Raw genomic sequence first — 15,313 nt, 5'->3', positions numbered from 1 at the left:
CGATAAATTAATAAACTCTTTAAAATAATAAATTTTTCTGGTTCCGACTTGGGCCAGTTCAAAAAATGATTAATTTTAATAAATTAATAAGATAATAATTTTCTGGAACAACCCTTGATAAATACATTGTATTATTACCTCTATAAATTAATAATTTCTCAAATACATATGAGAAATATATACTTAGGAGAATTTAGCAAAATATGAATCTATAGTATTTTGTTTTTTCTTGAAATTTAAATCTAGTTAAATTTCATCTCTAACCATTCTCAGTGCATTCAAAAGTTTCGGTGTATCCTTGTCAAATTGTAACAAAAAATTGTAAAGAGTGGATGATGCTATAATTGTTTCTTTTCTTGTGACTGGTTTCAAAGGTACCGAATCATCATCAGCTTCATCCTCAATTGAATTTTGCATAATGCCCGACACAATTTCTTCTAAACTTTGGACTTGTGAGCATTCATTATTTTCACCTGGATAATCCAATATTTGATTGACATCCATTGGATTGCGGTTACCAAGCTGACCAATCATTCCCTCAAGTTCATAAATCTCTTCTATGGTTGCTTCCTCTAAATTCATTGTGACAGATTCATGAGAAGCCTATTTTTGGTATGGTTTGAAACAACACTCCCTATAAATTTATATAGTAATTCATTAACTATGATACATTGAATATTTTTAACATAAATACAATGAACTTCCAAGTTCAATTAACTTATATAATGCACGTTTAATTTTATTTGTTCATTGATTTTAGATAAAAAAACTTTATTTAAATTAGTAATTTAAAATTTATTTTAAAAAAAATTTAAAATCACTCTATAAATTAATAATTATTAATTTATCGATTAATTAATAACTCTCTAAATTAATAAAATTCTATAGTCCCAACATTATTAATTTATAGAGGTTTTACTGTATATATATATATTGCACAATTATTAATAAGATTTATTAGAGATATTTCATCAAAATCAATTGTTTAGCTAAGAATAAGGATGTAATGTAATTAGTGAAATATTGATTTCATTACCATGTTTAGATAGCAAATTGAAAATCAAAAAATGGAAACATAGAAAAAAATTTGAATATTTCAATAATTGCAAATCTAACTGTGACCAACCAAATTGACGAATAAAAGCTATTAGGAATACCTTATAACAACAATAAACATAAACATAAATATAAATAAACAGTGTGAAATATTCTAAATAAATCAATAAAATATCCAACATGATCATATTACAAATATTTATTTAATAATAATAATTGAAATTGCCTTATACAATTGACGAGAACCAATTGGACCAAAATCAAGTACTTGAATTGACGAGTACCAATTACGTAGTGTGTGCGCCACATTAAGTAAGCACTTACGTAATCCAACCTACGTATGCACTTGTGTAAGCACATATGCCTCGCATGTGGATAATCTCTGCAAGCCACCTAATCAAAAACAAAAACCTAAATTAATTTCTGGGAAATCAGCACAGAGAAAAGAAAAGAAAAGAAAAAAGAAAAAAGCATACCTCGCCTTTAGGAGTTTGATCAGAAGGATCAAACTCCAGAATGTAGGAATCGTAGGATGCATCGTTGGATTTCGCATCTCCTTTACTTTTCATACAAAACATATTGCCTATGTTTTAATCCTAATACTTTTAACCAAATCTTAACCCGTTTATATAGCTGTTTACGAAAGTAAAAGCAAACACTCCCATTCATGAACGGGAGCATTTGTTTACGTAAAACGCTCCCGTTCATGAACGGGAGCGTTTGCTTACGTAAGTGCTTACGTAGTGTGTGTGCCACATTACGTAAGCACTTACGTAATCCAACTCTTACATACGACCAAGTAGAGATAGTCAATCTAATTCAATTTTTTTCTTTTCTGATGGGAAGTCTAATACAAATTTAAGGTTAGCTCAATCAATTAAATAAACTAAAACAATTTCCAAACTTTATAAAGCATAAAATTAGTAAAATTAATAGAGGGAAATCCAATTCACAGGAATAGCACAAAGAAAAGAAAGAAAAAAAATACATGGCCTTTTTCCGCAACAATAACGACTTCATCATTAGAGGAGGACAACGGAGGATTCGAGCTAGTAGGAGTTTGATCAGAAGGATCAAACTCCAGGATAAAGCAATCATATGCTGCATCGTTGGATGCGGTATCCCCTTTGGTTTTCATACAAAACATAGGTTCCATTGCCTCTGTGTTTTTTTTCTAATGCATTTAACCAATTCTCATCCAGTTTTTATACCTGTTTATGTAAGCAAATGCTCCCATTCATGAATGGGAGCGTTTGCTTACGTAAGTGCTTACGTAGTGTGTGCCACACTACGTAAGCACTTACGTAATCCAACACATATATATGCATTTCAATTGTTAATGGTAGATTGTTTCCTATATTACATTGCTATACACTGTATCTGCCAGTACATTATCTATCCCCAATTCCAATCAATATCTTAATTCATATCTGCCAGTACATTATCTTTCACATTCCAACTTTGATAGTTCTGCACATCTGCTACCCAATTATATACCTTTTGGTAATTAATTTCCAATGCCATGAACGAAACTAGCACCGGTTTTAGTTTCTACCCTCTTAACCTTGATTTCTTTCCTGACCATTTCCACATCCTCCCACCTTTCAGCAAATGAATAGACATTAGACAATGCCATATAGTCCTCACCAACACTATCCTCTAAATCCACAGCCAAGGCTAAGAGTATCTTTGCAATTTTCTCCCCCAACACAAAATCCCCATGAACTTGACAAGCACTCAACAAACTCCTCCACAATATGGCATCAGGTTTCACTGGCATCCCTCTTATAAGTTCATATGCTTCTCCTAAATGCCCTGCTCTTCCAAGCAGATCAACCACACATCCATAATGTTGTATTTGAGGTTCAACACCATAACTTCCCCTCATATTGTTAAACAAATGAAGCCCTTCTTCAACTAAGCCTGAATGACAACAAGCTGAAAATAACCTAGTGAAAGTCACTGCATTTGGTTTAACACCAGATGTCATCATAGCATCTAAAATCTCAAAGCTTTCTTTTTCTCTCCCGTGAATTGCTAACCCAGTGGCCATTGTTGTCCATGTCAATACATTCTTTACATTCATTTGTACAAAAATGGCATAAGCATTGTCTAAACAGCGACATTTGGAGTACATATCAACTAAACGAGTCCCAATAAACATATTATTTTCAGGGGTAGAAGTAGTCATCTCTATGTACCCATGAATGCAAACCCCTATTTCAAGCATACCCAATTGAGAAATTGCAGAGAGAACACAAACCATTATAGTATCATTCGGTTTCTCTCCACAAACATCAATCAACATTTCTCTAAACAACATCAGACCATCAAAGGCACATTGTTTGGCTTTTTCCCTTTGTGAGGTGTACCCTGTTATCACCGCATTCCAAGTAACAACATTTCTTGTAGGCATTTGATGCGAGTAAAAGGAGCAAGTTTTTAAGGATGAACATTCATGGAAAAGAGATTCAAAGTCTTAGCTTTCAACCAGAATTGGAAGAAACAGACAGAAATAACAGTTCGAAGTAGGAATCCTCGCGAACAAGCTCTCAATAGAATAGAACAGCTTAAACAACAGCATTAACGGGTCATTTGGAAGGAAACGGATAAACGCGCGGGTCGAGCAAGCTACAGGAGATAGAGAAATAGAGAAAAATGTCGAAAGCAAGACAGCTTCCATCTTGTGCCAAGTGTAGGAGGATTGTTCACTTGTCCTTGTATTTACCTTTTGTGACTCTTTACCCTTGTAATTAGGGTTGATGTCAGAAAGTGGGTATAAATAGGATAGGAGTCTTATTGTAATGGTGCCTCGTTTTCCACCACCATCAGTTTTTATTCTATGTTTTTATATTATTGTCGGAAGAATGTTTTTGGGAAGAACAAGCTATTCGCTCATGTTAATGAGTAAGTAATTCCTCTTGCAGGCCTAGCCATCCATTAAACGACGACTGTAAGTATCTTTTGTTGATTAATGAAGTATTTCTATCCATGAATGAGTGTTATTAGTATGCTTAAAGAATAGATTAAGATCAAATCTGTATTCTAGTTACCGAAGATGGCACGACGGTTCTCCGACATAACGGAAATAGCTAATCGACATATGTTGTAGTGGACGGACACGAAAACTACCACCTATTGGGGTTTCTTTAGGAATGCTTCCTGTTACTTAATGCTTGTTTGTATGTTTAAAATATATTTAAAATTCAATAAAAATAATTTAAAAATCACCAATATATATATATATATATATATAGGCAAAAAGCATTATGAGGCCCCTGATCTTTCATTGTTTGGTGTATTAAGCCCTCGATCTTTTATTTAGACACATTGAGCCCCTGATCTTTCACCATTTGGTGCATTAAGCCCTCGATCTTTCATTTAGACACATTCAGCCCTTGATCTTTCATATATGGGTGTATTAGGTCCTTCCATAAATCAATTAATATATAGGTTATTAAGGGCATGTTTGGTGTGACAATAAATGATGTTCTAAAAATAACAAATTCTAAAATAAAAAATATATTATACAAATTAATAAAAATAATTTAAATAAAAAATAAAACATTGTTTTTCGATAATTATGTTCTAAAAATAAAAATAATGTTAAAATTGAAGCACATTTTGTGAAAATAAGAAGGGTAATTTTATCAATAACAAGTAACTACAAACAACTGTTCATGAAAAGAGTTTTTCGTGAAAAGCTCCAAAATATTGCAGTGTCCAGAGAAAATGTGAAACGTTGCATTTATATAAACCTAACCAAACATGCCCTTAATAAACCTATATATTAATTGATTTACGGAAGGGCCTAATACATCCATATATGAAAGATCAATGGTTCAATGTGTCTGCATGAAAGATCCAGAGCTTAATGCACCAAATGATGAAAGTTCAGGGGCTTAATGTGTCTAAATAAAAGATGGAGGGCTTAATGCACCAAACAATGAAAGATCAGGGGCCTTAGGATGCTTTTTGCCATATATATATATATATATATATAGATGAGATCATGTGTGACACATTTCTTATGGTGTGACAAGTCTTATTGTGTGACAATGACCAATTTTGTAATTAACCAAAATGAGGTGGCAAATTTGTAAATAAAAGGAAAGAGAAAATTGTTTTATTTTTTTTATTTAAAATGCATTTTTCCAACTTTTCCAATCTCGTTTTTCAAAAAATTTTACACCGTTGGACTCGTCTTAATTAAATGGTTATTTTAAGATCCATGAAACTCAAGTAAAAAAAATTCTGGTGAACGGAATCCGGGTGGGCGTTTTCCGGCAAGAAAACAAGTGTCCAGAAAATTCTCAAAAATGTAAAACATTATTCTAAGAAACTTTAATTCTTGGGTTGAAGTGAGATTTCTTACGGTTTAGTCCCAATAAAACTTTTTCCTTAATTTTATCAATTTTACATGCTTCAACAATTTGTTGGGTAAAAACTGAAAGGAATCTCGCTTTGAGCCAATAATTAAAGTTTCTTAAAATAATGTTTTACATGTTTTGAAATTTTTTGATGATTTTCTGGATACGTTTTGTGTCCTACTTACGTTGTTCCAAATCAATGTACCATTTGTTCCAACATAATACTTATATTGTTCCAACAGAAAATTGTTTTATTTCTTGTTTTTTTTAAAATACATTTTTCTGACATTTCTAACCTCGTTTTTCGAAAAATTTTATACTATTAGACTCGTCTAAATTAGACAGTCATTTTAAGATCCCTAAACCTCAAGTAAAAAAATTCCGGTGAACGGAATCCGAGTGGGCGTTTTTTGACAAGAAACAAAGTGCCCAGAAAATTCTAAAAAAATTCTAAAAAATGTAAAACATTATTCTAAAAAATTTTAATTCTTGGGTCGAAGCGGGATTTCTTACGGTTTAGTCCCAATAAAACTTGTTCCTTAATTTTATCCATTTTACATGCTTCAACAATTTATTAGGTCAAAACTGTAAGGAATTTCGCTTTGAGCCAAGAATTAAAGTTTCTTAAAATAATGTTTTACATGTTTTCGCATTTTTTGATAATTTTCTGGGCACTTTTTTTCTCGCCGGAAAACGCCCATCCGGATTCCGTTCACCGAAATTTTTTTTACTTGAGCTTCAGGGATCTTAAAATGACCGTCTAATTTAGACGAGTCTAATAGTATTAAAATTTTCGAAAAACGATGTTAGAGATGTCGGGAAAATGTATTTTAAAGAAAAGAAATAAAACAATTTTCTCTATCATCTCTTTCATTTTATTTACCAATTTGACACCTTGCCCTTTTTAATTATCATCAAAACTACGTAGTTTTGTTATGTCACACAATAAGCTCATTATCACAACTTAAGTCATTGTTACGCTGGATCTCACCCCATATATATATATATATATATATATTTCACCAAAATCAATTGTTTTGCTCAGAATAAAGATGTAATGTAATTAGTGAAATATTGATTTATGCATTTATCCAATTCTTTCTTGTTTTTATACCCGTTTAATGTTCTTTTTAACCCGCTCTCATTCATCACACTATGATGAATGTGAGCGTTTGCTTACGTAAGTGCTTACGTAGTGTGTGCGATGTGTGTGTGTGGTGGGGGGGGATGGACGCGCAAACACTACGTAAGCACTTACGTAATCAAACCTACGTATGATTACATAAGAATTTGATACAATGAAATAAGATAATCCGTTGTTTATCTTCTTGGCTAAATTAGGCTTATATATTTCATTACCATGTTTAGATAGCAAATTGAAAATATAGAAAAAAATTTGAATATTTCAATAATTGCAAATCTAACCGTGACCAACTAAATTGACGAATAAAAGCTATTAGGAATACCTTATAACAACAACAAACATAAACATAAATATAAATGAACAGTGTGAAATATTCTAAATAAATCAATAAAATATCCAACACGATGATATTGTAAATATTTATTTAATAATAATTGAAATTGCCTTATACAAATTAAATCCATTTTATACTGTAGAAATAAATCTGTACAAATTTTGACCTTATAACAACAACAAACATAAACATAAATATAAATAAACAGTTTGAAATATTCTAAATAAATCAATAAAATATCCAACACGATCATATTACAAATATTTATTTAATAATAATTGAAATTGCCTTATACAAATTAAATCCATTTTATTCGGTAGAAATAAATCTGCAAAATTTTGACCTTATAACAACAACAAACATAAACATAAATATAAATAAACAGTTTGAAATATTCTAAATAAATCAATAAAATATCCAACACGATCATATTACAAATATTTATTTAATAATAATTGAAATTGCCTTATACAAATTAAATCCATTTTATTCGGTAGAAATAAATCTGCAAAATTTTGACCTTATAACAACAACAAACATAAACATAAATATAAATAAACAGTTTGAAATATTCTAAATAAATCAATAAAATATCCAACACGATCATATTACAAATATTTATTTAATAATAATTGAAATTGCCTTATACAAATTAAATCCATTTTATACGGTAGAAATAAATCTGTACAAATTTTGACCTTATAACAACAACAAACATAAACATAAATATAAATAAACAGTTTGAAATATTCTAAATAAATCAATAAAATATCCAACACGATCATATTACAAATATTTATTTAATAATAATTGAAATTGCCTTATACAAATTAAATCCATTTTATACGGTAGAAATAAATCTGTACAAATTTTGACCTTATAACAACAACAAACATAAACATAAATATAAATAAACAATTTGAAATATTATAAATAAATCAATAAAATATCCAACACGATCCTATTATAAATATTTATTTAATAATAATTGAAATTGTCTTGTACAAATCAAATCCATTAAAAAATCAAAATTGACTAGTACTAATTAGACCAAAATGAGTGAATTCAAAGAAAATATCACAACATATTTGGATATGTACAATTACTCTTTGATGGAACATCAATTTAAGCTTTTACACTGAATGGATGGGGCTCTTGTATGAAAGGTTCATCTTCTTAAAAACAAGTAAATGTGAATGGACTCATTCAGGCAGGCAGACAGAAGTCAATACAATTATGAAGGAATGTAAAAGAGTAAATGACTTTTTGTCATCCTTGTTGAAACATTAGCTTAATGATCCGTGGTCTCAAATTCTTTTTGTGTTATGTATGCAAAAACTGAAAGGAAGTTCTGTAGTAGACCTCTTGTTTGCTGTACAGAACAGGCAACTTACCATATCAGATCGAGTTAGCAGTACCCTTTAGATTTATAGAAGAAAAGAATCTGATTTCCAACTCGCTTGTAAACTGAACACTTGTTTAGAAAAACTCAGCCTAATATGCTTGGTGGAAGAAGGAAGAAATCCATCTTATAACACCTGAGTGCTACTATTTTTTTTTTATATCATTATAACTCTAGAAAGTTTCTAGAGAACACCCCCTTGTAAACCTCATAAATTCAATAAAATTGAGATTTATTGCTTCCGTTGAATCGTGGCAATCCAGAAAAATTCCCAACAGGATCTTCACTCTTGCTAATATTTTTGACATGAACAAAAGCCAAATTCCGTAAAGTACCTTTCTTTTAGCTGGAAAATCTAATCTGATTAGGTTTTATATAAGCAATCCAACTTTATCCTTCTCTTAGGCCGCTCCTTTTGTATGTGAATATGCTATAGGTAGAAAACACAATGGGACTATAATTTCATTCCTTATTGCAAAAGTAGATAACTGTAACAGTGTTTGGCATGAATATTCTCAAAATTCTGAAGGATATTAATAGTTGTTGAAGTAGCTTATATAATGCTCAAATGAAAAAGAAGGTAATTATTAGGAAGTGCAGCTTAGAAAATATTGATTTTTGAGAAGAGTAACAGTAACATTGTCATAAGGATGATTATGTGTATGCTGTTCTACTGCAATGTGATCTGATCACCTTTAAGAAATTCCGAATGCTTTTCTCTCCAAAACCTTCCTAGCAGTTATTTTTTAGATCCGAACAAAAGTGGCACTTATACTATGAAATTCTTTTTGTGTTAGCTTAATGATCCGTGGTCTCAAATTCTTTTTGTGTTACGTATGCAAAAACTAAAAGAAAGTTCTGTAGTAGACCTCTTGTTTGCTGTACAGAACAGACAACTTACCATATCAGAACGAGTTAGCAGTACCCTTTAGATTTATAGAAGAAAAGAATCTGATTTCCAACTCGCTTGTAAACTGAAACCTCAGCCTAATATGCTTGATGGAAGAAGAAAGAAATCTATCTAATCTGCTGGTTTTATATAAGGAATCCAACTCTACCCTTCTCTTAGGCCACTCCGTTGGATGTGAATATGCTACGTGTAGATTACACATTGGGACTATGATTTCGTTCCTTGTTGCAGAAGTAGATAACTGTAACAGTATTTGGCATGAATATTTTCAAAATTCTGAAGGATAATAATAGTTCTTGAAGTAGTTTATATAATCCGCCCTCCCCCCGAACAAAAAAAGAGGTAATTTTAGGAAGTGCAGCTAAAAGATATTGATTTTTGAACAGTGTAGCCATTTACATTGTCATAAGGATGATTATGTCTATGTTGCTCTATTGCAATGTGATCTGAGCACCTCTAAGAAATTTCGGATGCTTTTCTCTCCACGAACCTTCCTATCAGTTACTTTGTTGATCCTGTTGGCTAACCTGAACTCGTAAAATGTTATTTTATAGTCTGCCATGTTATTGAAAAGGTAAAGGACCACTCTGAAAGTTGAGAGTTGCCTAGCAATCCCTCATTGATAATCTAGCTGTGTTCATACTTGGATGCCACATGTCAGGGCTATACATTTTGTTCCCTTTCTTTCTTTCTTTTCATTCTATCATAATTTTTATGGTTGCTTTGAAATTCTATGGTTAATATGTTTGAACATTTGCTGGTTCTTTTATTGCATATGCAGAAGGTGGACTTGACTTATCCAGGTCACAAGATGATGCCAACAGAGCTATTAGTATCCGCTCCTTACCCGGCATGCAAAAGAAAAATGGAGTTCCTGTGAAATGATAACTAGTGGATCATCAAGAGAACAGTCAGAAGATGATGAAAATGAAGGAGAAACAGAACTGACTGAGAATATGGGCCCTGCCGATGCAAAGCGTGTTAGGAGGTACTCATTATCTCTGCTGCTGTTGTTGCTAATACTGTAGGATTGTTTAACCTGAATGACCAATTAGTATTCATATTATTAGATGAGCGACAGATCCTTTTTGCTGTGTTTCGAATTTAATTGGCAACAATTCTTTTTGTTTGTTGCCAGAAATTATGCCCTTTTATGAATACTTCCATATGTAACTTGTGTCCTCTATGAATCATGTGGTGTTTTTCAGGATGCTTTCTAATAGAGAATCAGCCCGGCGATCAAGAAGAAGAAAGCAGGCCCATTTGACTGAGCTGGAGACACAGGTTTATTTCTTTGAACTGCCCTTTTATTCCAATTTTGTATGCATCTGCTAAGTTTTGTTCATTGATAGGTTTCACAATTGAGAGTTGAAAATTCTTCTCTGCTAAAGCGTCTTAGTGACATAAGCCAGAAGTACAATGATGCAGCTGTTGATAACAGAGTTTTAAAAGCTGATGTTGAGACATTAAGAGCAAAGGTAGTATGATTCAGAAGTAGTTTGACAGATGGTTTATTCTCAAAAACCGGGGCTGAAACTGATATTCTATCTTCCCCGTTTCGCTTAATTATTGAATTTTCCAGGTGACGATGGCCGAGCAGACAGTCAAAAGGATTACAGGGATAAATACAATGTTTCAAGTGATGCCTGAGATATCAACTGTGAGCATGCCATCATTTGATGGAAGCCCTTCTGAAACATCAACAGATGCTAGTGTTCCTATCCAAAATGACCCAAAGCACCACTTTTATCAGCCTCCCAATAATCATATACCTACTCATAACCCAAGAGTGAACAATTCTTTGGCAGACATCTCTTCAGCTGAAAATGTGCAGCCACATTCTGGAGCAACAACATTATCAGGGAGCAAGATGGGACGGACAGCATCCTTGCAGCGAGTGGCTAGCTTGGAGCATTTGGAGAAGCGTATTCGTGGCGATGCAACTCCTGGAAGGGCGCAGTCCAAGGGAGAACAGTAGTAACAGAATAATGTAAGTATGAAAGTTTTACTGAATTATGTTGTCGATGTCAATAAAACAATGTGTTCCAGTGTCATTTTTATGTGCAACTGTATGTAAAAAGTTATATTCTTTATGTTAACTAGATGCGGAATCACCGTGCAATTCTTAGCATTCAATGTTTAAATTGATCATGTGGTGACAGCTAGCTGTATAGAAGAGCTTATCAATTTTAACAGCCAATTTTGTACAAGGATATGCTGTTTTCCTAGCAATTTTGAGAGCTCACGGTTTAGATGATTTATTTTTCTGAACTGACTGACTGAATCTGAATTTTCATGATTTTATTTTACGGCTTAAGTTCTTTTCTTTATCTTTAAATCTCACACTTTAAGCTCTTTAATTACTTCGGTAAATAGCGACAGCTCAATATGTGGAAAGATTAAATTGTTAGTTACTCAATGGATGCTGGTCGTAGTAATTAAAAATGGCTGTTTGAAACCGCAACCTGTGGAGCTGCATATTTGGGGAGATCTCTGGCCTTAACTGTTCATAGGTTGGAATTGCGAGAGCAATAACTCCCACAAATGGTTTAGCTAACGGAGCTATTAGTAGAGGCTCAGTATGCAAAAGAAATAAAGATTAAGCTCTTAATCTTTGAAACCATAAAATTCTGAGATTTAATATAGAAAAATGAATGGTTAAGGATTTAATCTTTGAAACTAGGATTTCCCAATTGTTAGAAATAATTTATAAATTTAGCCATATGGTTATTGGGCGAAAGCGGATTGCACACAAAACAATGCAATCTTAACTTTAACATTGAACAGAAAGTGCAAATTGAAACCTCATTAACGGAAAATGATTTTTTTTTTCTCACGAGAAATTTCATGTTGTGTCAGTGAAACTTATAATACACTGTTTGATAAACGTTAGATTTAAAATTATACTTCGCATGAAAGAACCATAAGCTAGATTTGTAGCTTATTCCAATTGTTAATGATATCTTGTTTCCTATATATTACATTGCTATGCAGTGTAAATCAGTGCACTATCTGCCAGTACATATTATCTCCCATTCCAGTCAATCTCTTAATTCATATCCCCCAATATGCTTCATGTCTCTGATACCTTAATTATATAGCTTGTGGTAATTAATTGCTAATGCCATGAACCAAACTAGCACCGGCTTTAGTTTCTACCCTCTTAACCTTCATTTCTTTCCTCACCATTTCCACATCTTCCCACCTTTCAGCAAATGAATAAACATTAGACAAAGCCACATAGTCCTCACCAGCACTATCCTCTAAATCCACAGCCAAGGCTAAGAGTATCTTTGCAATTTTCTCCCCCAACACAAAATCCCCATGAACTTGACAAGCACTCAACTAACTCCTCCACAATATGGCATCAGGTTTCGCTAGCATCCCTCTTATAAGTTCATATGCTTCTCCTAAATGCCCTGCTCTTCCAAGCAGATCAACCACACATCTATGCTGTATTTGAGGTTCAACACCATATCTTCCCCTCATATTGTTAAACAAATGAAGCCGTTCTTCAACTAAGCCTGAATGACAACAAGCTGAAAACAAGCTAGTGAAAGTCACTGCATTTGGTTTAACACCAGATGTCATCATAGTATCTAAAAGCTCAAAGCTTTCTTTTCCTCTCCCGTGAATTGCTAACCCAGTGGCCATTGCTGTCATCATAGTATTCTTTACCTTCATTTGTACAAAAATGGCATAAGCATTGTCTAAACAGCCACATTTGGAGTACATATCAACTAAACCAGTCCCAATAAACACATTATTTTCAGGGGTAGAAGTAGTCTTCTCCATATACCCATGAATGCAAACCCCTATTTCAAGCATACCCAATTGAGAAATTGCACAGAGAACACAAACCCTTATAGTATCATTCGGTTTCTCTCCACAAACATCAATCAACATTTCTCTAAACAACATCAGACCATCAAAGGCACATTCTTTGGCTTTTTCCCTTTGTGAGGTGTACCTGTTATCATCGCATTCCAAGTAACAACATTTCTTGTAGGCATTTGATGCGAGTAAAAAGAGCAAGTTTTTAAGGATGAACATTCATGGAAAAAAAGCTTCAAAGTCTTAGCTTTCAACCAGAATTGGAACAAACAGGCAGAAATAACAGTTCGAAGTAGGAATCCTCCTGAACAGGCTCTCAGTAGAACAGAACAGCTTAAACAACAGCATTAACGGGTCATTTGGAAGGAAACGGATATACACGCGGTCGAGCAAGCTACGAGAGCGAGAGAAAAACGTGGAAAGCAAGACAGTTTCATCGAACAATAAACATATGGCGCAAAGGAATAGCATACCTGTCCCGAAGAATTTTTCACAAATGTGGCTTCAGTTGAATAATTATCAAATTTCAGAACTTTACCGCACCTGCCACAGGATCTGCAATGAACAATCCAGAAAAAACCGTAAGTTCCAGGGGAGTTCAACAAAAAAAAAAGGAGGTGCGTTTTCATAGCTACAATCAAGCAATGCAGTTTAATGACTCGACAAAAAAAATAGATACTTACAAGAGGCCATCACGGTCGCGAATTCCCGGAACATCTCTTGCACATGCTTTACAAAACACCATCTCCAAAAAGGGAAAATACCACAAATTCAACACATTAATAGTAAGAAAACTAAAATAGAATTCGTCTTTAAAGAAAACAAAGGAAAAGAAATAAAAACTGAAACCTTGTAGAAGCAAAACTCCAAAGCTTCAGATTGATTCCCCTAATTCCAGCTGTTTTCTGAGCAATCAAGTATTCAATGGGTTAGCAACATTCAAATATAACAAACTTGTTTGTAAAAGCCAATTCCATAGTAGAATAACCGTTATGGTAAAATTGAACTTGCATAGCAACATATGGTAAAATTGCATCATTTCAAATCCTCAAAGGCCTAATTTGGACTTTATTCCAAAAAAAAATAACAACAGATCCATATTACGATGCACTTAATTTTCATGACAATAGAATAATTTTAATTAAATTCCGTTTTTTGATGAGATAAAATATAAATAACATGTTTTATTATGAAAATCATTTCATTTTCTGGATAGGATAGGACTAAAATCTGTTTCCAGAGAATTATATTAGAATAAGGACTCTTTCATTATTTTATAAACACTAGGTTATTATCCGTGCAAAAGCACGGTTTGCATATACTATCAATATGTTTGGAACTTTTATTATATAAAAAATAGAATTTGAACAACATAATAATTTCTTTTAACAAAATTAATGTCTAATATTAAGAACTTCTTAAAACACTATATTTTAGGTACAATTACATGTCTTTCTTTCTTTATCACATATAAGTAATTTCGATCTCATGCTATATTGGATGTCGTATCCCCTTTGGTTTTCATACAAAACATATTGTCTCTGTGTTTTTTTTCCTAATGCTTTTAACCAATTCTTAACCCGTTTTATAGCTGTTTATGTAAGTAAAAGCAAATGCTCTCATTCATGAACGAGAGCGTTTGTATACGTAAAACGCTCATGTTCATGAATGGGAGCGTTTGCTTACGTAAGTGCTTACGTAGTGTGTGTGCCACATTACGTAAGCACTTACGTAATCCAACTCACGTATGTAATAAGATAATCCGTTTATATTTTGAATATAATAGAGTAGTATTATTGGTCATACTTAAGGTAACAACTAGATATAGACCCGCACGATATCGTGCGATATTTTATCATAAATATATTATTTAGTATTTAGATTAAATAACCATGTAGGATAAAAAAATGCAAATTAAAAATTTACCCATTATATTGTTTAAAAAAATTACACATTATAGCATTTGAATTTAATTTCGCCGTAAAAATAATTTTCATAATAATAGAATTGCTTGATATGTTTGATCTCGTTGAGAATTTTATTTTACTTCCGTTTTAATAATTACTAACTCTCAAGTAAATTGGAGTAACAATAATAGAAGGGAACATAATTTTAAATATATTAAATAACTGTCATGATTTTGATTTTCTACTTTTAGTGATATCTTCAATGTAATCATATTTTCCTACCATTTTCATTTTCTAAATACTTAATAAGGGACCTAAGATAACCAGTACTATTTCAATAAAATATGTCTAAAAGA

At 32.4% G+C, this 15,313-nt stretch overlaps 1 protein-coding gene and 2 pseudogenes across 1 annotated transcript; 1 reads left to right on the top strand and 2 right to left on the bottom strand.

Moving 5' to 3' along the window:
• Window positions 1-2,563: 2,563 nt before the first annotated feature.
• Window positions 2,564-3,472, bottom strand: LOC136207306 (pentatricopeptide repeat-containing protein At3g18970-like). The gene has a single exon (XM_065998587.1). The coding sequence runs from the start codon at window positions 3,470-3,472 to the stop codon at window positions 2,564-2,566; it is 909 nt and encodes a 302-aa protein (XP_065854659.1).
• Window positions 3,473-9,425: 5,953 nt separating this feature from the next.
• Window positions 9,426-11,367, top strand: LOC136207305 (light-inducible protein CPRF2-like; annotated as a pseudogene).
• A 527-nt stretch (window positions 11,368-11,894) lies between these two features.
• LOC136205152 (pentatricopeptide repeat-containing protein At3g18970-like) lies at window positions 11,895-13,229 on the bottom strand (annotated as a pseudogene).
• Window positions 13,230-15,313: the final 2,084 nt, after the last annotated feature.

This window comes from Euphorbia lathyris, chromosome 9, assembly GCF_963576675.1.
Source record: "Euphorbia lathyris chromosome 9, ddEupLath1.1, whole genome shotgun sequence".
Taxonomy (NCBI): domain Eukaryota; kingdom Viridiplantae; phylum Streptophyta; class Magnoliopsida; order Malpighiales; family Euphorbiaceae; genus Euphorbia; species Euphorbia lathyris.
The sequence above is the reverse complement of the archived record's forward strand: the minus strand, read 5'-3'. Positions and strand labels throughout refer to the sequence as shown.

Coding starts and splice junctions, on each gene's coding strand:
- LOC136207306 (XM_065998587.1), bottom strand. CDS start 3,472: ATGCCTACAAGAAATGTTGTTACTTGGAATGCGGTGATAACAGGGTAC.